Source organism: Cetorhinus maximus, chromosome 4 (genome assembly GCF_964194155.1).
Source record: "Cetorhinus maximus chromosome 4, sCetMax3.hap1.1, whole genome shotgun sequence".
Taxonomy (NCBI): Eukaryota; Metazoa; Chordata; class Chondrichthyes; order Lamniformes; family Cetorhinidae; genus Cetorhinus; species Cetorhinus maximus.
In genome coordinates this window covers 41,937,774-41,963,177 of record NC_135882.1, presented here as the reverse complement: position 1 = coordinate 41,963,177, position 25,404 = coordinate 41,937,774, and the positions used below count along the sequence as shown (strand labels likewise).

General features: G+C 43.8%; 1 protein-coding gene across 1 annotated transcript in view; it reads left to right on the top strand.

Annotated features, from left to right (window-relative positions):
- Positions 1-644: 644 nt before the first annotated feature.
- Positions 645-25,404, top strand: part of stac (SH3 and cysteine rich domain) — a 218,465-nt gene continuing 193,705 nt past the window's right edge. The window contains exon 1 of the mRNA XM_078540102.1: positions 645-1,040. Within this exon, the coding sequence (XP_078396228.1) occupies positions 843-1,040 (198 nt within the window). The 5' untranslated portion in view covers positions 645-842. The remainder of the gene's footprint in view (positions 1,041-25,404) is intronic.

Sequence of the window (25,404 nt, the reverse complement as noted above, 5' to 3'; positions counted from 1 at the left end):
TTCGGTTTTTATTTCAAACCTGCTGTTTTAATTGTCTCCTTTTTATTTTGGAGCTTTGCCTAGTCTGAGCAAAAAGATCAATTACCTCGAAGAGGGCAAGGAATATAGATACCTTGGGAAAAGCCTCGTATTTTTGCACATGAGCAAACCATGAAGTTAAACCAGTTCTAACAGCGGGCGGGAGGGGGACAAGTGTCAGAGCAACATTTACAGGATATTGGGCTGCAGAGAAATAGCAACGAGCCCAAGATTCTGTCACTTTACTCGGAGTCTAACCATCCGCAGCTACAGGTGTGGGACTGGTTGGCTTCAGTTGTTTGTCGCCGAACGGGTGTCAGGAGCTCGAACAGACAACAAAGTTTCATCAGCAATAGCCCATATCTCCTCCTCCTTGCCCCCCATCTCTCTCTCCCTCCCTCCCTTTCACTCTCTCTCTCTCTCCCTCTCCGTTTCCCCGGGCTCCACTCTCTGTATTGACGCCTCTCCTCGGCTGTTTTATCGATCACGCAGCCGGAAGTACGTGAGGAGCCGGAGGGTAAAACCCACCAAAAACTCCAGAGAGTTGGAAAAGCGATGGGACTTGTGGCCATCGACGCGGATAATCGGGAATAATTAAAGAGGAAGGAGCGAGCAGTGAAACCGGGACCGAGCCGGGGACTGATCGGTCACGGCAGCTCCTGTCATCCCAAGCGGCTGCGAGCGCCCGGGACGCGCGGCAGGTGCTGTGGAGCCGGGGGACGGCGGCTCTCCCGCACTGGCCGCTGCCTCCCCGGCTCTGGGACGGAGCCCGCTGTCGGTAATCGGTAATCCCCCCCCGAGCGGGACGCTGAGGAAAGTGAAAGATGCCGAACCGAGAACTGGCGGCGGAGGAGGAGAGCGGGACCGGGACCGAGACCGGGACCGGGACCGGGATCGGGACTGAGACCGGGACCGGGACCGGGACCAACCCCGCCACCGATGAGATGGAGAAAGAAAACGAGCGGGTCGGCGGAGAGACACCCGTGTCACCGGTTTCAACCCTGAGCCAGCGGGAGTCCAAGGTAGATGGGGGAAGTAATGGGGGTGGGGGGCAGTGGGGTAACTGCATTGCCTAGGGGGTGACTCAGTGCGTGGGGCTGAGTCGCCTTGAACTGCCCCTGGTACCTGTTTACAGCAGAGATTATCTTATGTCTGGGAGATGCTTCAGCAAAGTCCCGAATCCAATGGGATGACAGGCAGAGGGGAGAACCGGAGAGAATACCCACCCCACCCCCCCCCCCCCCAGCGAGGGCCCGCATGGGGAGACTGCGCCGCCCCAAGTGAGGGGCTGCGGGGAGAGACTCCCCCCCCCTCCTCCCGCTGGTGGGGGGGGCTGTGGAGAAATGATCCCCCGCTCCTGAGAAATTGAGGAACTATGTTGGAATCTCCAGTCATCTCACTGGGTTTTTTTTTTGGAATTTTTGTTATTCTAAAGCCGAATGATTAGAATGGTGCTTCTTCCTCAAACCACATGGAAATAACTGGCTGCTGCTTTTTCAAATGTTGCCTAAAGTTTCCCAGGAACGTGACCAGTTGAATTCAAAGAAACATTGAAGGTGGAACATCCGCCAATGCGTTTATTCTGTTTTAGAACTTCTTCAAATTGTTGGCCCATCAGCAGTTGCTTCCAGCATAACAAAATTCCGAGCTAATGTCTTTCTTTTTTTTAAAAAAAAGAACGAGGATTCCACAGGTAACATAAATCTAACCATTCTGAAATTCAATCCCAGAATCTGATGCATGGCCCATCTGACAAAGTGGTAAAACCTGCATCAACATTGTAATTGGGAAGCAGATCAACTGTTTAAAAAAAAACTGGAGTTGGGTTATGAGCTTTTTTAAAAATTGTATCTGTAATATATTTGTATACGAGAGAGAGACTGGTCACTGTGAGGTCCTGCTTTCATCAGCCAAAAGGGCTTTGGTTTCCAGGATGATCCTAGAATAGTGAGATAAACCCAAGCTGTTTTTCTCTACTGTAAACAGACTTCTTAAAACCATCTCTCCATCTCCTTCACCACCCTCACCTCCAAAAACAAGTGCAAGGGATTCATTACTTTTGTCACTAAGATCGGCACCATCCAGTTAGCGGCCTCTGCTACTTCTCTCCTATCCCTAACCCACCGGGCCAAACTTCCTCCAAAGTTCTCTCCTGCCCTAGCCCTGAACTCACATTATCCACTAGTTACTGTCACATTTCCCCTCATGACCTCTCTGAGCTCAGCTTGTCCATGACCTCTTGCTCCCTCGATCCAATTACTGCTAAACAGCTGACCATCTAAGTTCCCTTCATGGTTACCATGTTAATTGATTTTGTTAATATTTCTCTTTCTCTTCCAAGTACAGTCTTGCTCTCCTTTGAATCTGCAATCACACCCCTCTCCTCAAAAAAACCCTTGCCCATACTCTCCTCGCAAATTGCTGCTGCATTTCCAAACTCCCTTTCCTCTCCAAAGCCCTTGAATATGTTGTTGCCTTGCAAATTCGTGCCTATCTCACCCAAACTCTATTTTTGAATCCCTCCAATCAGGTTTCCGTCTTGCCACAGCTCTGAAACAGCTCTTATTAAAATCACAAATTACACCTTTGTGGCTGTGACACAAGTAAACTATCCTTCCTCATCCTTCTCAGACCTTTCTACAGCCTTTGACAAGGTTGACCACACCACCCTTCTCCAACTCCTCTCCACCACGACCCAGCTTGGTGGGACTGCATTTGTCTGGTTCCATTCTTATCCATATAATTGTAGCCACGTATCTGAAGCTTGCAATGTTGTCTCTTCCAGTTTCTGCATTGCTTCCTGTGGCATTCCCCCATGATCTATCTTTGCACTCTATTTCTCATCTACATGTTGCTCCTTGGTAATCATTCAAGAAAAGTGTCACTTTTCACATGTGCACTCACGACATCCAGCTCAACCTCATCACCATCTCTCTTGACTCCACCACTATCTTTAAATTAGATTGGTTGTCTGACATCCAGTACCAGATGAGCAGAAATTTCCTCCAATTAAATATTAGGAAGACCAAAGTCATTGCCTTTGGTTCCCACTACAAATTCCATTCCCGAGCCTCTGACTCTATCCATCTCCCTGGCAACTGCCTGAGGCTGAACCACTGTTTGCGATATTGGTGTTGTATTTGACCTCGAGATAAACTTCCAACCATATATCCGCACCATAACTAAGACATATTCACCTCCGTAACATTGTCCAACTGTACACCTGCCTGAGTTCATCTGCTACTGAAGCTCTCCTCCGCATCTTTGTTGTCTCTAGACTATACTATTGCACTTCTGGCCATCCTCCCACATTCTATTCTCAGTAAACTTGAGGTCATCCAAAACTTTGCTGTCTGCATCCTTACTCGCACCAAGTCCTGTTCACCCATCATTCCTGTGTTCGCTGACCTACATTTACTCCATGATCTTGCCCTTCCCTATTGCTGTCATCTCCTCCAACCCCCACAACCTTCCAAGATATCTGTGCTCCTCTAATTCTGGCCTCTTGAGCATACCCAATTTCAATTGCTTCCTTGGTGGCCCTGCCTTCAACTGTCAAGGCCCTAAGTTTTGGAATCCCCCCTTAAACCTCTCCAATACGCTACCTATTTTTTTTTCTCTCTCTCTCCAGACACTCCTTAAAATCGAATCATTTGATCAAACTTTTGGCCATTTGCCCTTTTGGTCTTCTACTCTAATACCTCCTTATGTGGCTCAGTGTCAAATTTTGCCTTATAAGACCCCTGAGAAGTGCCTTGAGATGTTTTATTGCATTAAAGGTGCTATATTAATACAAATTGTTATCATTGCTTTTGGGAGTTTTTTTGACAAACTTGGAACATTCTTGGAACACATGGAAATATCTTGCTCTTAAAAATTAACTTTAGGTGTTAAATAGGTTAAGCATTGGGCTGATTGTCTTACAGCTGATATTAAAATGCACAGCAAACATAACATTGAGACCAAGTTCTAAAAAGGAATTCAGCAGGTCACTCGTAAATCATTATTTAAAAAGCTTGTAAATGTATCTTACTAACAGCTGGTAAACTGTTTCTAGCTCCATAAAATGGTTTCAGTTTGTACCTGGGGAGATACAACTTTTAAAGTCAGTATTTTATATGATAATTGGTGACAAACAATTATTTTCTGGTTCAAGGTTACTACCCACTCATAATCAAGGAGTGGAAAGTCTAGCCTGAAGAGAAAACAAAACAGTTTTACCTTTTTGGATTCGATTTTAAAATTAAACCTTGAGATTTTTTGTTCTTGCATTTTGAAGCAAGCGTTTAGAGATGTCTGTCCTTGTATTCAAAACACTCACTTTGCCTAATGGGACTGTTTGACAGGACATATCAGTGTCTGACTACAAGACATTGCTAAACTGCACAATCTGATCCTTTCTATCAATTAATTCATTGCAGCAGTTCTTTCTATTATAAGACATTGGAGCAGAGTAGACCATTTGGCCCACTGCAACTTGACCATGTTTACAACTAAGGTTTCAAATTAACTTTCTATATAACATGTTACACAGTCTGCAGTATTTTAATCATCTATTCAATGATAGCAACCAAAAGGTAACCGTGAAATAGTTGGCATGTCAGAAAATCTTGCATGACATTTGAAAGTATGCAAAAAGAAGTCTGTAGCAGATAAATAATTACTTCCCAATTAGTATACGTAGTGTGCACTAAGTAGTTTATCCAGCAACATGCAGCTTTCTTGATAGAAATTTCTGGAAATACACAGGAGATCAGATAGCATCTGTAAAATGATAAGACAATGTAATATTTTCAACATACAACCATTCATCAGAACTGAAGACTGGAGCAAGAACTGAAAAGTGAAGATATATACTGTATGGGGGTAACGCAGCATTCCCATGATTCAATTGTCTGCCCATTTTAGAACCTGCTTTGATTTTCATTTCATGTAAATTGATGCAATGGGAGGTTCTACAATGACTGGGCTTGCGCTCTGCCAATTTACCACCCAGGGGGTGCAGTTGAAAATTACCCCCGTATTGTCAAGATGCTTTCATTGTCTTTTCAGAAATGAGAGCTGGAGTTGCCCCTTCAAGCCTGGTCCACCATTCAACAAAATCTTAACTGATCTTTTACATCAAGTCCACCTTCCTGCACAATCCCCATATCCTTTACTCCTCCTAGTGTCCAAATATCTCTCAACTTCTTGTCTTGAACATACTTGATGACTGAGCATCCGCAGCTCTCTGGGATAGAGAATTCCAAAGATCCACAACCCTTTGAGTAAAGAAATTTCTCCTCCTCAGTCATAAATGGTCAACCCCCTACTTATTCTGAATCTGTGACCCTGTGTTCTAGATTCCCCAGTCAGAGGGAAGATTTTCTCTGCATCTGCCCTGTCAAGTCCCTTAAGAGTTTGATATGTTTAAATTAGATCACCTCTCATTCTTCTAAACTTCAGAGAATATAGGTCTAGTCTACTCAATCTCTCCTCATAAAACAATCCCCTCATCCCAGGAATCAGTCTCTTTGTTGCGCTACCTCAAGGGCAAGTATGTTCTTCCTTGGGTAAGGAGACCAGCACACAGTACTCCAGGTGTGGCCTCAGCGATGTTCATTATGATAATAGAAACATTTCTTTGCTCTTGTACTCCGAGCCCCTTTTGACAGAAGTCAACATACAATTTGCCACGTAATTGCTTGCTGTACCTTCTTGTTAACTTTCTATGATTAACATGCAAGGACATCCAGGTCCCTCTGAATGCACACATTTCACAGCCTTTCACCACTCAAAAAATATTCTACACTTTTATTTTTTCTACCAAAATGGATAACTTAGCTATTCACCACATTGTATTTCATTTGCCATGTTCTTGCCCACTCACCCATCTGTCTATTTCCCTCTTCAGCCTCGTTGCATCCTCCTTGATGCTTACTTACCCATCTAACTTTGTATCATTAGCAAACTTAGAGATGTTGCACTCAGTCTCCTCACCTAAGTCATTATTAGAGATTGTAAACAGCTGAGGCTCAAGCACTGATCCTTGCAGTACCTAACTAGTTAGAGCCTCCCAACCCTAAATTTACTGTTTATTCCTAACCTGTTTTCTGTCCATTAACTAGTCCTCAATCCATGCTAATATATTACCCCCAGTCCCATTGGTACTAATTTTGCGTAATAACCTTGTGTGCCACCTTAATGAATGTTTTTTGTTGTCTAAAGATGCTGTATCCAATGATTTCCCCTTATCTATTTTACTAATATCACCCTCAAAAAGCTCTTAACAGTTTCATCAAACACTATATCACTTTCATAAATTTGTGTTGACTCTGCTTAGTCATACTCTGATGTTCTGTGTGCCCTGTTACCACATTCTTGAAGCATTTTGCCTACTGCTGATCAGCTAACTAGCCTATAGTTATCATATAATCAGGCAGAGTCAACATGGCTTTGTGAAAGGGAAATCGTGTTTGACAAATTTATTAGAGTTATTTGAGGATGTGACAAGCAAGGTCGAAAAAGGGGAACCAGTAGATGTAGTGTATTTGGATTTCCCAGAGGCATTCAATAAGGTGAAACACCAAGGTTTCTACACAAGATAACAGCTTATGGTGTTGGGGGTGATATGTTAGCATGGATAGAGGACTGACTAATTAACAAGAAATAGAGAGTCAGGATAAATGGGTCATTTTCAGGATGGTAAGCTGTAACTAGTGGAGTGCCACAGGGATCAGTGCTGAGGCCTCAACTATTTATGATCTATATTAATGACCTGGATGAAGGGACCGACTGTATTGTAGCCAAATTTGCTGACAATAAGAAGATGGGTTGGAAAGCAAGTTGTGAGGAGGATATAAAAAATCTGCAAAGGAATATAGATAGGTTAAGTGAGTGGGCAAACATTTGGCAGATCAATGTGGGAAGATGTGAGGTTGGCCGATATGAGGTTTGGCAGGAAGAATAGAATTCAGAATATAATTTAAATGGAGAGAGACTGCAGACTGCTGCAGAACAGAGGGATCTGGATGTCCTTGTACATGAATCACAAAAAGTCAGTATGCAGATATAGAAAGTAATTAGAAAGGCAAATGGAATGTTGGCCTTTATTACAAGGGGGCTAGAATATAAAAGTAGGGAAGTCTTGCTACAACTGTAAAGAACATTGGTGAGACAACACCTGAAATACTGTGTACAGTTTTATTTACTGTACCTAAGGAGGAACCTACTTGCATTGGAAGCAGTTCAGAGAAGGTTCATTAGGCTGATTCCTGGGATGAAAGTTTTTCTGATGAGGAATGGTTGAGTGGTTGGGCCAAACTCATTGGAGTTTAGAAGAATGAGAGGTGACCTTATTGAAACACACAAGCTTCTGAGGAGACTTTACAGGGTAGATGCTGAGAGGATGTTTCCTCTCATGGAGGAATCTAGAACTAGGTGGCACAGTTTCAAAGTAAGGAGTCTCCCAGAGGAATTTCTTCTCTCAGACAGCCATTGGTGTTTGGAATTCTCTTCCACGATGTGTAGTGGAGGCTGGGTTATTGAATATATTGAAGGCTGTGTTTGACAGATTTTTGATTTGACAAGGGAGCCAAGGATTATGGGGATTATGGGGGGGGGGGGGGGGGGGGGGGAGGCGTGGGGGGGGGGGGGGGGGGGACAGGCAGCAAAGTGGTGTTAAGACCACAATCAGATCAGCCATAATCTTATTGAATGGTGGAGCAGGCGCAATAGGCTGAATGGCCTACTCCTGCTCTTATTTCTTATGTAGTTCCTAGTTTTCCCCCCTCTTTCCTCCTTAAATAGCAGAGTTATGTTTACTACCGTCCAATCCTTAGGAACTGTTCTAGATTCTGAGGAATTCTGGAAGATTAAAACCACTACATCCACTAACTCTGTAGTTACCTCCTTAATCTAGAATGCAGGTTGTTAGTTCTAGGGGATTTGTCGCCACTTAGTCCCACCAATTTATACAGTACTGTGTTTTTACTTACACTGATTTCTTTAAGTTTCTCATTATTGTTAGATCCCTGGTCCTCCATTATTTCAGGAATGTTTTTTCTGTCTTCCACTGTGAAGAAAGGTGCAAAGTATTTGTTTAATGTCTCAGCCATTTTCTAATTTTCCATTATAATTTCACTGGTTTCTGCCTCAAATGGACTCATGTTTCCTTTTACTATAGAATGTTTAAAATCTGTTTTTATGTCTTCTACTCTATTGTCTTTTCTTATTGCTTTCCCTTGGTCCTCCTTTGCTGAAATTTAAAATCCTCCTATTCAAGCTTACCACACTTTTTGGCAACGTTAAGCCTCTCCTAATACAATCTGTAACTCCTGCTGCTTTTTCTGCAGGGTTTTTGGAATTAAAGGAATGTATATTTGTCACAAATTATGTGTTAACTCTTCAAATGCTAGTCGTTACTTGTCCACCATCGTATCTTTTAATGTAATTTGCTAATTTTTTTTATGTTCATTCACGGGATGTGGGCTTCACTGGCTGGGCCAGCATTTATTGCCCATCACTAGCTGCCCTTGAGAAGGTGATGGTGAGCTACCTTCTTGAACTGCTGCAGACTGTGTGGTGTAGGTACACCCACAGTGCTGTTAGGAAGGGAATTCCAGGATTTTGCCTCAGTGACAGTGAAGGAACGGTGATATATTTCCAAATCAGGATGGTGAGTAACTTGGAAGGGAACTTCCAGGTGGTGGTGTTTCCATCTATTTGCTGCCCTTGTCCTTCTAGATGGTAGTGGTTGTGGGTTTGGAAGGTGCTGTTGAAGGAGCCTTGGTGAATTCCTGCAGTGCATCTTGTGGATGGTACACACTGCTGCTACTGTGCGTCGGTGGTGGAGGGAGTGAATGTTTGTGGATGTGGTGCCAATCAAGCGGGCTGCTTTGTCTTGGACAGTGTCAAGCCCCCTGAGTTATGTGGGAGCTGCACTTATCCAGGCAAGTGGGGAGTATTCCATTACACTCCTGACTTGTGCCTTGTAGATGGTGGACAGGCTTTGGGGAGTCAGGAGGTGAGTTACTTGTTGCAGGACTTCTAGCCTCTGACCTGCTCTTGTAGCCACAGTATTTATATGGCTAGTCCAGTTCAATTTCTGGTCAATGGTAACCTCCAGGATGTTGATAGTGGGGGATTCAGTGATGGTAATGCCATTGCACATCAAGGGGCAATGGTTGGATCCTCTCTTGTTGGAGATGGTCATTGCCTGGCACTTTTGTGACATGAATGTTACTTGCCACTTGCCAGCCCAAGCCTGGATATTGTCCACTTCTTGCTGCATTTGAACATGGATTGCTTCAGTATCTGAGGAGTCACTGAACATTGTGCAATCATCAGCAAACATCTCCACTTCCCACTTTACGATGGAGGGAAGGTCATTGATGAAACAGCTGGAGATGGGTGGGCCAAGGACACTACACTGAGGAACTCCTGCAGTGATGTCCTGGAGCTGAGATGACTGACGTCCAACAACCACAACCGTCTTCCTTTGTGCTAGGTATAACTCCCACCAGTGGAGAGTTTTTCCCCTGATTCCCAACTCCAGTTTTGCTAGGGCTCCTTGATGCCACACTTGGTCAAAAGCTGCCTTGATGTCAAGGGCAGTCTCTTTCACCTCACCTCACCTCAGGAGTTCAGTTCTTTTGTCCATGTTTGAACCAAGGCTGTAATGAGGTCAGCAGCTGAGTGGCTCGGCAGAACCCAAACAGGGCATTAGTGACTGGATGTCAGTGAGCAGGGTATTGCTAAGCAAATGCCGCTTGACAGCACTGTTCATGACCCCTTCCATTACTTTACTGATGATGCAGAGTAGACTGATGGGGCGATAATTGGCCGGTTGGGACTCATCCTGTTTTTTGCGTACAGGACATATCCTGGGCAATTTTCCACATAGCCTGGTGAATGCCAGTGTTGTAGCTGCACTGGAACAGTTTGGCTAGGGGCACAGCAAGTACTGGAGCACAAGTCTTCAGAACTATTGCTGGAATACTGTCTGGGCCCATAGCCTTTGCGTATCCAGTGCATTCAACTGTTTCTTGATATCACATGGAGTGAATTGAATTGGCTGATGGCTGGCATCTGTGTTGCTGGGGACCTCCAGAGGAGGCCGAGATGGATCATGCACTCGGCACTTCTGGCTATAGATTGTAGCTAATGCTTATCTTTTGCACTGCTGTGCTGGGCTCCCCCATCATTGAGGATGGGGATATTTGTGGAGCCGCCTCCTTCAGTGAGCTGTTTAATTGTCCACCACCTTTCACAACTGAATATGGCAGGACTGTAGAGCTTAGATCTGATCCGTTGGTTGTGGGATCGCTTAGTCCTGTCTATCACTTGCTGCTTATGCTATTTGGCATGCAAGTAGTCCCGTGTTATAGCTTCACCAGGTTGACACCTCATTTTTAGGTGTGCCTAGTGTTGCTCCTGGCATGCCCTCCTGCACTCTTCATTGAACCAGGGTTGATCCCCTGGCTTGATGGAAATGGTACAACGGGGATATGCCGGGCCATGAGGTTACAGATTGTGTTCGAGTACAATTCTGCTGATGCTGATGGCCCACAGCTCCTCATGGATGCCCAGTCTTGAATTGCTAGATGTGTTCGAAATCTATCTCATTTAGCATGGTGGTAGTGCCACACAACACAATGGAGGGGATCCTCAATGTGAAGATGGGAATTTGTCTCCACGAGGACTGTGCGGTGGTCACTCCTACTGACACTGTCATGCACAGATGCATCTGTGGCAGGCAGGTTGATGAGGATGAGCATGAGGTCAAGTATGTTTTTCCCTCTTGTTAGTTCTCTCACCACCTGCCACGTACCCAGGCTACCGAGCCACTCTTGGTGATGGACATTGAGTTGGGGACTTCAGAGTACATTCTGTGCCCTTGCTGCCACCCTCAATGCTTTCTCCAAGTGGTGCTCAACATGGAGGAGTACTGATTCATCAGCTGAGGGAGGGTGGTACCTGGTAATCAGTAGGAGGTTTCCTTGCCCATGTTTGACCTGGTACCATGAGACTTCATGGGCTCCAGAGTTGATATTGAGGACTCCCAGGGCAACTCCCTCCCAACTGTATACCACTGTGCTGGCACCTCTGCTGGGCCAGGACATACCCAGGGATGGTGATGGTGGCATCTGGGACATTATCTGTAAGGTATGATTCCATGAGTATGACTGTGTCAGGCTGTTGCTTGACTAGTTTGTGAGACAGCTTTCCCAATTTCGGCACTAGCTCCCAGATGTTAGTAAGGGGGACTTTGCAGGGTTGACAGGGCTGAGTTGCTATTGTTTCGGTTGATGTTGGGTGGTCTGTCTGGCTTCAATCCTTTTTTGTGATGTTGTAGTGGTTTGTTACAACTGAGTATCTTGTTTGGCCATTTCAGAGGGCATTTAAGAGTCAACCACATTACTGTGGGTCTGGAGTCATGTGTAGGCCAGACCAGGTAAGGATGGCACTAAAGGACATTAGTGAACCATGGGTTTTTACACAATCGTCAATGGTTCCATCATTAGACTTTTAATTCCAGATTTTTATTGAATTCAATTCTTGAATCTGCCATGGCGGGATTTGAACCCAAGTCCCCAGAGTATTACCCTGGGTCTGTGGATTACTAGTCCAGCAACAATACCATTATGCCATCACCTCCCCCCAACCTTTAGCCAACTCATCCCTCATACTGACGTGGTTTGCTTTGTTTAGATTTAAGACCTTAGTTTTGGACTTAACTAAATCACTTTCAAACTCAACATAAAAAACTATCATAATTCCTTTTTACAGATGCTTTTTATTCCCACCATTTGCAATTTAATAACATCACTTTTTTACAATACTTGCACGGTTCCACTTTAGATTTGTGCAAAAAGTATTCAAAAGAAGCGTCTGGCTGATTAGGGACTAAGAAGGAGGTTGCTTGATGGAGGCAGAGGATATGTGTCAGAACTCATAACCTGGTGGTGAAGGATAGAATACTGGATAACAACAAAAAGCTAAAAGCTACTGCGGATGCTGGAAATCCAAAACAAAAACAGAATTACCTGGAAAAACTCAGCAGGTCTGGCAGCATCGGTGGAGAAGAAATCAGTTAACGTTTCGAGCCTTCACAGCCCTTCGGCAGAACTGAAGCATAGTTAGGAGAGGGGTGAAATATAAGCTGGTTTAAGGTGGGGGGGGCGGGTGGAGAGAGAAGTTGAGGGTGTGGTGATTGTGGAGATAAGCAAGCAGTGATAGGAGCAGATAATCAAAAGATGTCACAGACAAAAGGATCAAAGAGGTGTTGAAGGTGGTGATATTTGTCTAAGAAAAGTGCTAATTAAGAATGGAAGACAGGACACTCAAAGTACAGCTCTAGTGGGGGTGGGGTGGAAAAGACTAACAAGGTTTTAGTTTTAGATTTAAAAATAATGGAAATAGGTGGGGAAAGAAGAATCTATATAAATTATTGAAAAAAAAGGGGGGGGGGTGGAGAAACGGGGTGGGGATGGGGGGAGGGGGAGTTTAAGATCTAAAGTTGTTGAATTCAATATTCAGCCCGGAAGGCTGTAAAGTGCCTAGTCGGAAGATGAGGTGCTGTTCCTCCAGTTTGCGTTGGGCTTCACTGGAACAATGCAGCAAGCCAAGGACAAACCCTAGTTTCTATACACTTATAAGCTTTTATTTGCAGTGATGCAGACAGAATACTGTGTACTGCTATCCAACAATTACACTTCTAGCCTACTCCTATATGTAAGAGCACAGTTACGTCCCCAATTAATGCCCACCACCTGAATTCAATCATCCCCAATTTATATACTGTATATACTCAAGTAATGGCCGATCTTGTGTAAAAGTCGATCCCCGACTTTCGACAATAGAAACCAAACTCTTTCGGCTTGGCAGCTGCTCACCACCGAAATCCAACTCACCCTGGTGCAAACCTACTCATTCATAGAATAACACACCTTCGAAGGTGGCTGTTTAGCTCCTTGTGTCTGTGCACATCAACATTTGCTTTCAAGATTACCACCTCATTGGCGCATGCTGCATTCTTGCCAATCCCGGCCTTTTAATATGACAATATGGCATCGAGAAGGAATGGCAGATTCATAGCCCAGTTCAAACTTAACTTGTTGAGATTGCAGAGCAGAAAAATAATCGTGCAGCAGCTAGAGAGTTCAAGATATCGAAGTTCAAGATATGTCAGAAATTGGAAGAAGCTCTCTACACAGCTTAGGCAGATGCTTAAGCATAAATGTGCAAACAGAGGAAAGCCTAGCGTGTGGCTGCAGTTGGAAAATGAAGTTGCAAAGTAAGTCACTGAAAATTGCCAGAATGGACTTTCAGGTTCTCGTGATCTATCTGAAACTTTGCCCTGAAACAAGCAAAAAAATCAGGCATTGCCAATTTCAAAGACAGCCCTGCTTAGTGTGTCATCTTTCTGAAGAGAAACAATTTTGTACTGTGACAGAAGACCTAAATTTCACATTTTAAATTAAAATACTTTTTGGCTCCTTTTGTGTTACTTTTGGGGACAGGGTTGGTAGGGACAGACTCCAACCTGGCAACTCTGTGATAGCGAGACGGTGGGAGAGAGGGATTTCAACCCCTCTGATATGACTTGTGTAAAATTTGAACCCCTACTTCTTAGCTAAAAATTTAATCTTATGTACTCGTGTAAAAGTACAATTAACAGCATGGCTGAGGCGTTAAAGTAATACTTTGTATCTATCCGTCTTCACTAAAGATGACGATGCTGCCAATGTAGCAATAAAAGAGGAGGCAGCAGTAATATTGGATAAGTCCATGAGATGTAGGAGCAGAAGTAGGCCATTCGGCCCAGATAAAAATAAAGAAAGAGAAAGTTGGCAGTCCTTGAAAGTAGAAAAGTTAACCAGTCCAGATGGGATACATCCTCGGTTACTGAGGGAAGGAAAGGTTGAAATTACAGAGGCTCTGGCTGTACTCTTCCAATGCCCCTTGGCTATGTGGGTAGTGTGGGAGTGCTGTACGGTTGCAAAGATTGCACTCCAAACACAGAAACCACAGGCCAATTGGTCTAACATTGATGGCATGGAAACTTTGAGACAATAATCTGCAGCAAGATTAATTGGCATTTGGAAATATACCAACTGAAAATGAAAGTCAGCACAGATTTGTTAAAGGCTAATCCTGTTTGACAAACGATAGAGTTTTTTGATGAAGCAAAGATTGGGATTGAAGAAGGTAATGCAGTTGATTTTTTTTTTCAATAAGTCATTTGACAGAGTGCCACATATATAGACTTGATAGCAAAATATAGCTCGTGGAATTAAAGGGACAGTGGCTGAATGGATACAAAATTGGCTGAGCAACAGAAAATAAAGCGTAGTGGTGAATGGTTATTTTCCAGACTGGAGGGAAGTATTCAGTGCTCCTAAGGGATTGGTATTTGGAATGGTTATCTTTTGATTATATATTAATGACCTGGACCTGGGTATATGGGACATTATTTCAAAGTTTACAGTTGATACAGAACTTGGAAATGTAGTAAACAATGAGGAGGACAGTAACAGATCACAGGAGGACATGGACAGACTGATGAAATGGACAGATACTTGGCAGATGTCATTTAACACCTAAGTGTGAATTGATACATTTTGGTGGAAATGAGGAGAGGCAATATAAGCTAAATTTTAAAAGGGGTGCAGGAACAGAGCAATCAGGAGGCAAATGAACACAAATCTTTGAGGTTGGCAAGACAGGTTGTGAAGACTCTATGGGATCTATGGCTTTATTAATAGAGGAATAGAGTATAAAAGCAAGCACATTATGCTAAATCGTTAGAAATCACTGGTTAGGCCTCAGCTGGATTATCATGCCCAAGACTGGCACCAGAGTTTTTTAGGAAGGATGTTGAGGTTTTGGAGAGGGCGCAGAGGACATTTAACACAATGGCACTTGGCATGCAGGTCTTCACTTAGGGTTCTTCTGACAGCAGAGAAGGTTAAGAGGAGATTTAATAGAAGTGTTTAAAAGAGTAAATCAGGCAAAACTGTTAATAGGGTTAGAAGGGTTGATTGAGGACACAGATTTCAGGTTGTTGGCAAAAGAACCAGAGGTGTAATGGGAAGAATTTTTTTCTAAACAAATTTAATCTGAAGTGTGCCTGAAAGGGTGCTAGAAGCAGATTCAATAATAACTTTCAAAGAGGAATTTTGGATGGATACTTGAAGGGGAGAAAAATGCAGGATCATAGAGATAGGGCAGAGGAGTTAGACTTACTGGGTAGTTCTTTCAAAGAACTGCCATAGACACAGTGGGCTGAATGGCCTTCTGTGCTTTATCATTCATGGTACAGAAGATAATTGATCATCTATTGTTTGCAGCACTACATACATAGTTTCCAATGGCCTCTCAGCATGATTCTGATGTTATGGTTTCTTCTATTGGAAAGCTGAAGCCCTAAGTAGTGTGTTTGGAAACAATTCTTGAATGTCAGTCAGTAACCTGTGCCTCCACTCTGCACCTGTGATTCCATATTGGGCGCTACCTTCTTTCAGCCCTAATTGCCCAGTAGAGAATGTTCTTTCCTCCTCCTCCTCAAATCTGATAAATCTAAGATGTTTGTTTCCGAGATGGTAGATGATGTAAGCATGAGTGATGAGGCCTGCAAAGAGAGGTGCTCTCTTAAAGGCCTTGCTACAAATCTTTGCAGTTTCTGTGTGTGAAGAGAGCAAAACTGACACTTGTGAATATTTAGGTTTACTTGCTCATTGCAGTATTGTATTGCTATTAAAGGAAAAAATGCATTTTAAAGTGCCTTTCATGGCCACTGGACATCTTAAAGCGCTTTACAGATTTTTTTTTTATTCATTCACAGAATGTGGGCTTCGCTGGCTAGACCAGCATTTATTGCCCATCCCTAGTTGCCCTTGAGAAAGTGGTGGTGAGCTGCCTTCTTGAACTGCTGTGGTCCATGTGGTGTAGGAACACCCACAGTGCTGTTAGGGAGGGAGTTCCAGGATTTTGACCCAGGCAACAGTGATGGAACGGTGATATATTTCCAAGTCAGGATGGTGAGTGACTTGGAAGCGAACTTCCAGGTGGTGGTGTCCCCACCTATCTGCTGCCCTTGTCCTTCTAGATGGTAGTAGTCGTGGGTTTGGAACGTGCTGTCTAAGGAGCCTTGGTGAATTCCTGCAGTGCATCTTGTAGATGGTGCACACTGCTGCTGCTGTGTGTCGGTGGTGGAGGGAGTGAATGTTTGTGGATGTGGTGCCAATCAAGTGGGCTGCTTTGTCTTAGACGGTGTCAAGCTTCTTGAGTGTTGTGGGAGCTGCACTCATCCAGGCAAGTGGGGAGTATTCCATCACACTCCTGACTTCTGTCTTATAGATGGTAGACAGGCTTTGGGGAGTCAAGAGGTGAGTTACTCATTGCAGGATTCCAAGCCACTGACCTGTTCTTGTAGCCACAGTATTTATATGGCTAGTCCAGTTCCATTTCTGGTCAATGGTAACCTCCAGAATGTTGATAGTGGAGGATTCAGTGATGGTGATACCATTAAATGTCAAGGGGTGGTGGTTAGATTTTCTCTTGTTGGAGATGGTCGTTGCCTGGCACTTGTGTGGTGCGAATGTTACTTGCCACTTGTCAGCCCAAGCCTGGATATTGTCCAGGTCTTGCTGCATTTGGACAGGGACTGCCCAGTATCTGAGGAGTCATGAATGGTGCTGAACATTGTGCAATCATCAGCGAACATCCCCACTTCTGATCTTATGATGGAAGGAAAGTCATGGATAAAGCAGCTGAAGATGGTTAGGCCAAGGACACTATCCTAAGGAACTCCTGCAGTGATGTCCTGGAGCTGAGATGACTGACGTCCAACAACCACAAGCATCTTCCTTTATGCTAGGTATAACTCCAACCAGCGGAGAGTTTTCCCCCAATTCCCATTGACTGAAGTTTTGCTAGGGCTCCTTGATACCACACTCGGTCAAGTGTGACCTTGATGTCTAGGGCAGTCGGTCTCACCTCACCTCGGGAGTTCAACTCTTTTGTCTATATTGGAACTAAGGCTGTAATGAGGTCAGGAGCTGAATGGCCCTGGCGGAACCCAGACAAAGCATCAATGAGCAGGTTATTTGCTAAGCAAATACTGCTTGATAGAACTGTTGATGGTGCTTTTGAAGCATGGTCACTGTTGTGATGTAACAATGTGATAATGACCAAATAATCCGTTTTGGGAATGTTGATTGAGGGATAATAGTGGCATGGGATATTTTACGTCATCCTGAGTGGGCAGATGATTTAACATCGCATCAGGAAGAGGTCACCCTGGACAGTGCAACACTCTTCCAATACTGCACTGAGTGTCAGCCTTGATTTTTGCGCTCAAGTGCTGGAGTGGGACTGTGAACGCACAGCCTTGTGACTCAAGAGGTGAGATTACTACCAACTGAGCCATGGCTGTTCAGTTGTATGTTATTCATGGAATGTAATTATATGTTGCTCAAAAAAAGAAAAAATTGCACATATTTAGTGATTGACAGCTGACCTGATTCAGCCTTCAAATTTGTCAGTGAGATGGCTTTCCACCCATCTAGACTAATGTAAAATATCACCCTTCAAGAAGCCATGCCATTTTAGCATTATTTGCACAATCTATGGTAATTTGTGCTCGATAGCTATATGCTATTTTAGCTTTAAGAATAACATCTCTGAGTGGAAACAAGGTTGCATGGGCCATGATAAATGCATTCTGCATTCATTTGACTTTACAATCATCATTTACTAATCAGTGCATATCAATCTGCTGTTTTGTATGGCTCTTTATTTCTGTGCTATTCTTTTTAATTTAGGTCTGTGGAATTGTAACATTTGCCTTTATTGTGCATGATATCTTACACTTGACAGCGTATGATAATATATTACTTATAGTGCTGGACTAATGACCCAGAGAATTGAAGTTCAGATATTTCCAAGGCAAGTTATGCACTGGAATTCAATGAATCTGGCAATTTGTGGCCTGGCACCAAAGCAAGTGGCCACAAAAGCTGTTCTTTTGCTTAAAAACCCAACTGATTCAGTAATATCTGGAAGGAAAGGGAACCAGCTGTCCTTGTCTGACCTGGCCTACATCTATCAGTCCAACACTTCAACTACAATTCAGGAATAAAAACAGAAAATGCTGGAAAAACTCAGCAGTCTGACAGCATCTGTGGACAGAGAAACAGAGTTTTAACATTTCGAGTCGTCTTCAGAGCAATTACAATTCGGGCATTGACAATAGGTGTGGCTTTTCCATATTCAAAACAAATTTAAAATATATATACTCGTGTATAAGATGATCCATATAAGATGATGCTCTTACTGTTGAACCAATTTAATAGTGATTATTTTTGCTTTTGCTTTTACAGCTTTCTATGACAGAAGCAGCCCTAACATAATATATTTTGGTATGCAGTATATGAGTAAATTTAGGCATGGTAAAGGTAGCATGTGAGGGAGAAATAGGTGACTTTGGATCTATGGTTCCCAAAGCTCTCCACCAGAGGATTTTTCTTGTCTCATGCCTGGGTCTGCTGTCAGCTAACTAACTAATAGAGATCGATGAGAGAATGCAAACCCTACCAACTGGGTCTTTCTACATCTTGCAATTCCTATTTTCTAATAACAGGAAGTTCAAACTTCCCAAGTTCTGGAGACCACCAGACACCAGGCTTCCAGCAGGGTAGGAAATTTGATTAATCTGCTCCAAAGTGGAATGGGAAACCAAAACTACACAAAATGAAATAAAATGCACATCTGTTCCTGCTGCTGAGGAAATGCTAAATAAAAAAGCATGGGTGTGAACCCACAATACACACACTCCATTAAGTAGTCCTTCCTGCCATGATTGCTTTCAAATGAAGGCAAACAAGTAATAGGAAAATTCTAAGGTATGGGTTAAATCTGCAAAGCTTTGGTACCAATGTGAAGTATTGCTAAACAGGACCACGTATTGGAGACTGGGCTACAACCCCAGTTCTCCAACCTATGCTTGCCACCAGAAGGGATCTGCAAAATTACTTGTAGCACCTAACCTTCTTGGTATCACCATTATTATTTTCTAAATATGAATTGGCTAACACAGAGTCTTTCCACTGTATTGCAACTATGACTGAAATGAGAAGGAAGGTTCCCTGAAGAGTTACCTTTTGTACATGTCACTTAAAGCAGAGATCCTGCAACTGGCAGGATGAAGTGTAGAACTTGGGTATCAGGAGGATGTTGGCTGCAACTCATGAACAGGTCGTTTCTTCAATATCTATATATATTCTCCATTGGCGGCTGTAGATCTTTTCTCCATTCTCTCAGCTGATTCCCAACTCTGCTCTTCAAAACTGCAATGTCCCCGGAAATATTTCCAGATTAAAATATATTTTTCAACACCCCTCTATTTAAGTGAGTTTCTTTCAACTTCAAAAAAGGTGTCTGCGTTCTAATCTCTGTGCAACATAACTTTATTTTAGAAAATGCTCATGAAACCTAAGATACCCAATGAGAGAAATAAATAAAAGCGTCAAGATGGTGGCTCCCACCCTTGACTCTACTGCTTTATCTGAGTTCTGCAGCTTTACAGAAAACCTTTTTTGTTCTATCATTGAAGTCCTCATGTGCCCTTGGGACCTCTGACATCGAGGGGGATTAGATAAATGACTTTTTTGGGGGGAAAAAAGAGGATTGTCTTGGCTTCAAATTTAATTTTACTGCCCAGTGCTCTGCACCTTTCTAGATTTTGTGTCGCTGCTGCCTTGGCATCATAAATTGCGAAATAAGCAAATGTTTCAACCCTACACACATGGGTCCTTGATATTTGCACAAAAAACCTAGATTACCTCCTCCAAAGTAGCCCACAGATGTATTACATGCACAAGCAAACAAACTGGCCCAGACGCATTTCAGTTGTGCTGCAGACGATTGTTTGCTCTGTACATTGTACCCAGAGAGAGCAGAGGCGGCAAGTTTCCTTTCAATGAGCTTGTTTAGGTTGTCAGGCAGGAAAATTCCTTCGATCCGCCGATGCTTTGCTAGTGTTACTTCAGCAGACGATTGTTGTTACCCTATTTACACGCTTCAATAAGGTTTCCTCCGCACATTTGCCACTGAATTGCAACCAGACCCGTGGATTTCCCGTCTGTTAGTTCTAATGCGACACCAATGAGTGTTCGGATGAAGTCCAATTGTAAGAGAGCAGAATTAAAACAACCTCGGTGACAAAAATGTTGAAATATCCTGGATTCCCAACTGTGCAAAAATAGTTTGAAATGGAGGGGAGTGGTGGGTGGTCACACCTGGGACAGGAATCTCCAAAATGGCGGGGGGGTGGGGGCAGGGTTTCAGCATAAAAAATATCGGAAAGTTCTGGCTTACAGTCACATTAATTTTCCAGCTTCTCCAGGAGAACTTAGACTTGTATATGTCTCTGTAAGCTAGTTTAAGGCAGGTATACATTTCTGCTTTTTGCTGGTGTCTTCTGAATTTTAAAAACCTGTTGGTGGAAGGTAGGAGACATTGACAAGTCAATGTTTATTGCCCATTTCTGGTTGCCTAAGGATATTCAGAGTCAATCATACTGTGTGATACTTTTGGATGTAAGCTAGACCAACTGGATGTGGTAGGTTCCCTTCCCTGAAAGACAATGGTTATCTAGTTGCGATTTACATCAATTCAGCAGCTTCCATGGCAATTTGTTTTCTGGTTTTAGTACATAAATTAGCATGTTTGTTGAACTTGCCATGGCTTTTAACTCGCAACTTTTCACCTGCTAGTCCATGAAGTGATCATACCCTCCTCAAATTTTAAGACTTTTTTCCCTAAGTTCTTCCCAGGTTCTAAGTGTCCTAGATCCCAGGTTTACACGACTCTGTAATCTCCTTCTTGGCAGCAGTCTTTCTGAGAGGGGTGGCTCTCCTTTGCATAACTTTAAACTGTTTGTCTTGCTTGTTTAAAATGTCATTCAGAAATACAACCAAATCTCCACTGTATGAAGACAGTGAATCTAGTGTAATTCACGACGCTCAGCTACTGCAGTAAAAGTTAGGCTTGTTCAATACACAGCTGGGTTAGCAACTTTGGCTTGTTAGTTGCTTAGGCAACATAAAATGAATATAATTGCAGTTGCGTGTAGATCTGATGGTTGTTGCTGGGTGTGCTATGGAGATTTGTAGATCAGGAAGGAAACCTGTTCCCATGAGACATTTTCATTGGGCATTGCAAAGGTTTTAAAAAAAACATCAGTCACAAAATATCAGTGCAGGGGGAATTTTGAGGCAGTGTCTATTCTGCAGTTGGCAACTAACATCCCTTGAGAGCTGTCTTGCAGGAAATATTGGCCCAGATCTTACAGTCTTGGACATATTCCCCAAAATATGTGTTGAGACCCCTCCAAGGCCTCAATGCACTGACTCCGTAGGAATTTCTCAGGAAGTTTGAATTTCAGATGGGTAATTCCCCTCTCCGAGAAACATCTCCAACACTGAGCTACAGTCAGAGGCTTTGGACGGTTGTGACTTATTTATCTGAATAGTTACCCAAGAAATGTTAAACAGAAAAATCCTAGTCTAACTCCTGGTGAACTATACAACTGAACCACACCCCCCACCGCCCCCCCCCAATCACTCAAACTGACCCACCCCGACCCCTCAACAACCCCCCCACCCGGCCTGTCTAGCTCCCACCACCCAGCACCCACCCTCCCCTTGACCTGAACTCACCAGTCGAATCCGCCCCCTGACCCAACCTGACCCCAACTGCCACCCTGCCCACCCATACATTAACACACTGAAAAGCTGTTTAAATGTCCCAGTTTTTCAGTGTGTTACTGAACACTTACCAGAATATGGCAGCTGGTGCTATAAAAAAGGGGGGCACGGCTTATCTTCCCCCAACGATCCGACGCTACGAGGAAGCAGTTGGATGGGAGATGCGTTCCACATTTCTGAAGAAGCCACGATCAGAAATCCCGATCAAAAATCCCAGTCAAAAATGTGGAGCTCCGGTGTGGTGCAGAAAAGTCGGAATGAGAGAGGCAATCCGATGGAGGTTGCCGCTCCTCAGAAGAGTTGGGCCACTGTGCCCAGTATTTCTGTGGAGAAGGCTGCATTAGCATTGCAGGATTGAAATAGCATGATCATGCAGCACCCAAAATTAATGGTAACGTTTGCTGCTAATAATTTCAGCCGCTCACCTTATCACATGTAGTAGCTACTCCGAGTCTGTTTACTCAACCTGGGTTGAGTATTTCCAACCACTGTTCAACTATTCCTAGAATCAACAGAAATAGTAATAACAGAAACAAGAAGATAGTTAAAATGTTCCCCTTCCTTTCAAATCTTCCATCATCCCTCTCTTCAAAAAACCATACTTGAATGCCCTCTGTCTTTGAAAACTAGCACCCAATTTCCACCCTCCATTTCTCCACTGTTCCTGGCAACTCCATGTTTGAACCTCTCCAATTAGATTTCTGCCCCAATGCTGAAATGGCCCTTATCAAAGTCACAATGTCATCCTATATGATTGTGACAGTGGTTCATTGTGATTATCACTCCTCCTTATCCTTGTAACCCAGTCTGCAGCTTTTAACAATAATATAAAAGCAAAATATTGTGCATACTGGAAATCTGAAATAAAATCTGAAATAAAAACATGAAATGCTGGAAAAACTCAGCAGGTCTGGCAGCATCTGTGGAGAGAGAAAAACTGAGCCAGTGTTTTGAGCCCTCATGACTCTTTTTCGGAACTGGAGAGAGGTAGAAATGTGATGGGTTTTATGCTGTTGAAAAAATGACGGGGGGGTTGCGTTGCAGGTGGAGCAAAATAGAAGATCAGAGATAATTTAGAGAGCAGGGAATAGTAGAATGTGTTAATAGCAACTAACAGGTCGGCGTTGTCTGAAAGCAAAAACATGAGAATGGGGGGGTCAGGGTGGGGAAAATTCAAAATGGAGGAGAGAGTTCGTGGTCTGAAGTTGTTGAACTCAATGTTGAGTCCAGAAGGCTGTAAAGTGCCTAATCGGAAGGTGAGGTGCTGTTCCTCCAGTTTGCGCTGGACTTCACTGGAACGTTGTAGCAGGCCAAGGAGAGAAATGTGAGCAAGATGGTGAATTAAAATAGCAAGCGACCAGAAGGTCGGGATCATGCTTGCGGACTGAGCGAGGGTGGTCGAGGTGGGGTGTTGGTGTGGGGTGGGGGGGGCGGTGTCGGGAAGGTATTCAGGTGCGTGGGAGGGTATTCGGTGGGTGGAGGGGGTAGTCGGGGGGCCAGGAGGGTAGTCGGGTTGGGGTGAGGGAGTAGTTGGGGGTTGTCGGGAGGGCAGCAAAGGGTCGGGTGGTTAGTCTCGGAGGTGGGGGAGCTGGTCGGGAGGTTAGTCAGGGGTTGGGCGGTAGTCTGAGGGTCCCGTGGTGGCAGTCAGGGGGTGGGGGAGTAGGGAGGAGTCGTCGGTCCTGTAGGGGTGTAGTTGGGGGGTGTGAGTACAATAGTTACCCAGGAGTTAGATGTGGCTTTATTTCTTCTAACTTTTCCTGCGTAATTATTCTGGTAAAACAATTGGAACCATCCAAAGTATCCGATTTAAATTGGATTATCAGATGGTTTCCAGTGCAGGGTAATTGCCCAGTGGAACTTTGAACTTCCAGGACAATTGCCATGCAATTTTTTGCGGGGACTTCTGGTTGGGTCTCCCAGTGCATCTTTGGGGTACCTCCTAGTTATGATGCCCTGGAGATCGGAAGTTATGGGCCCATCTCTCTTTCTCTGTCCTAAATCTCTTGCATTTAGTCCTTTTTCATGTCCTGTCATTCCTGATCACTTCAATCACTAAAACAGTTTATTCCTATCTACTTTACCCAATCCATTCATAATGTTAAATATCTCTATCAAATTACTCTGCCATCTGAAGTTCTGATAAAAGGTCAGCGACCTGAAACGTCAACTGTTTCCCTCTCCACAGATGTTGCCTCACCTGCTTAGTATCTCCGGCATTTTCTGTTTTTATTACCCCTGTAATCTCTGTTCCAATGAAAACAGACCCAATTTTTCAAGTACTTGATGTTTACACCACAATTATGTCAGTGTAAAGCAGCTTAACCTTACACTATCGCTGCTGTGTAAATGTAAATTGAATCCAGAGTTAGGGTTAAACCTGCATGCAGTGAGGCTTTCTGGAAGAGATGGTCAAACTTCATGTCATACTGAGTATAGTGGTTATGTTACTGGCCTCATAATCTAGAGGGCTGGACTAATGGTCTGGAGACAAAAACAGAAAATGCTGGAAAAACTCAGCAGGTCTAACAGCAGAGTAGATGATCGAGGGGTGTTTTTGTGACTGGATGCCTGTGTCCAGTGGGGTTCCACAGGCATCGGTGTTGGGTCCCTTGCTGTTTGTGGTATATATAAACGATTTAGACTTGAATGTAGGAGGGTTGATCTGTAAGTTTGCGGATGACACGAAAATTGGTGGGGTGGTAAGTAGTGAGGAGGATAGCCTTAGAATACAGGAGGATATAGATGGGCTGATCAGTGGCAAATGGAATTTAATGCGGATAAGCGTGAGATGATGCACTTGGGCAGGACAAACAAGGCACAGAATTACACGATGAATGGTAGGACCCTGGGAAGCACCGAGGATCAGAGGGACCTTGGTGTGCATGTCCACCGGTCCCTTAAGGTAGTGGGACAAGTAGATAAGGTGGTTAAGAAGGCATATGGAATACTTGCCTTTATTAGCTGAGGCATAGAATATAAGAGCAGGGAGGTTATGCTGGAACTGTATAAAACGCTGGTTAGGCCACAGCTAGAGTATTGCATGCAATTCTGGAATCCGCATTATAGGATGGATGTGATTGCAGCAGAGAGAGTGCAGAGGAGATTTACCAGGATGTTGCCTGGGCTGGAGAGTTTTAGTCATGAGGAGAGATTGGATCGACTGGGGTTATTTTCCTTGGAGCAGAGGAGATTGAGGGAGGACATGATTGAGGTGTATAAAATTATGAGGGGCATAGATAGGGTAGACAGGAAGGAACTTTTCCCCTTGGTGGAGGGATCAATAACCAGGGGGCATAGATTTAAGGTAAGGGGCAAGAGGTTTAGAGGGGATGTGAGGAAGAATTTTTTCACCCAGAGGGTGGTGGGAATCTGGACGCCACTGCCTGAAAGGGTGGTAGAACTAGAAACCCTCATAACATTTAAGAAGTATTTGGATGTGCACTTGCGATGCCATGGCATACAAGGCTATGGGCCTAGTGCCGGAAAATGGGATTAGAATAGTTAGGCACTTGTTTGACTGGCGCAGACTCGATGGGCTGAAGGGCCTTTTTCTGTGCTGTCGACCTTTATGACTCTATGCCTCTATGATCATCTGTGGAGAGGAAAACAGAGTTAACTTTTTGAGTCCACATGA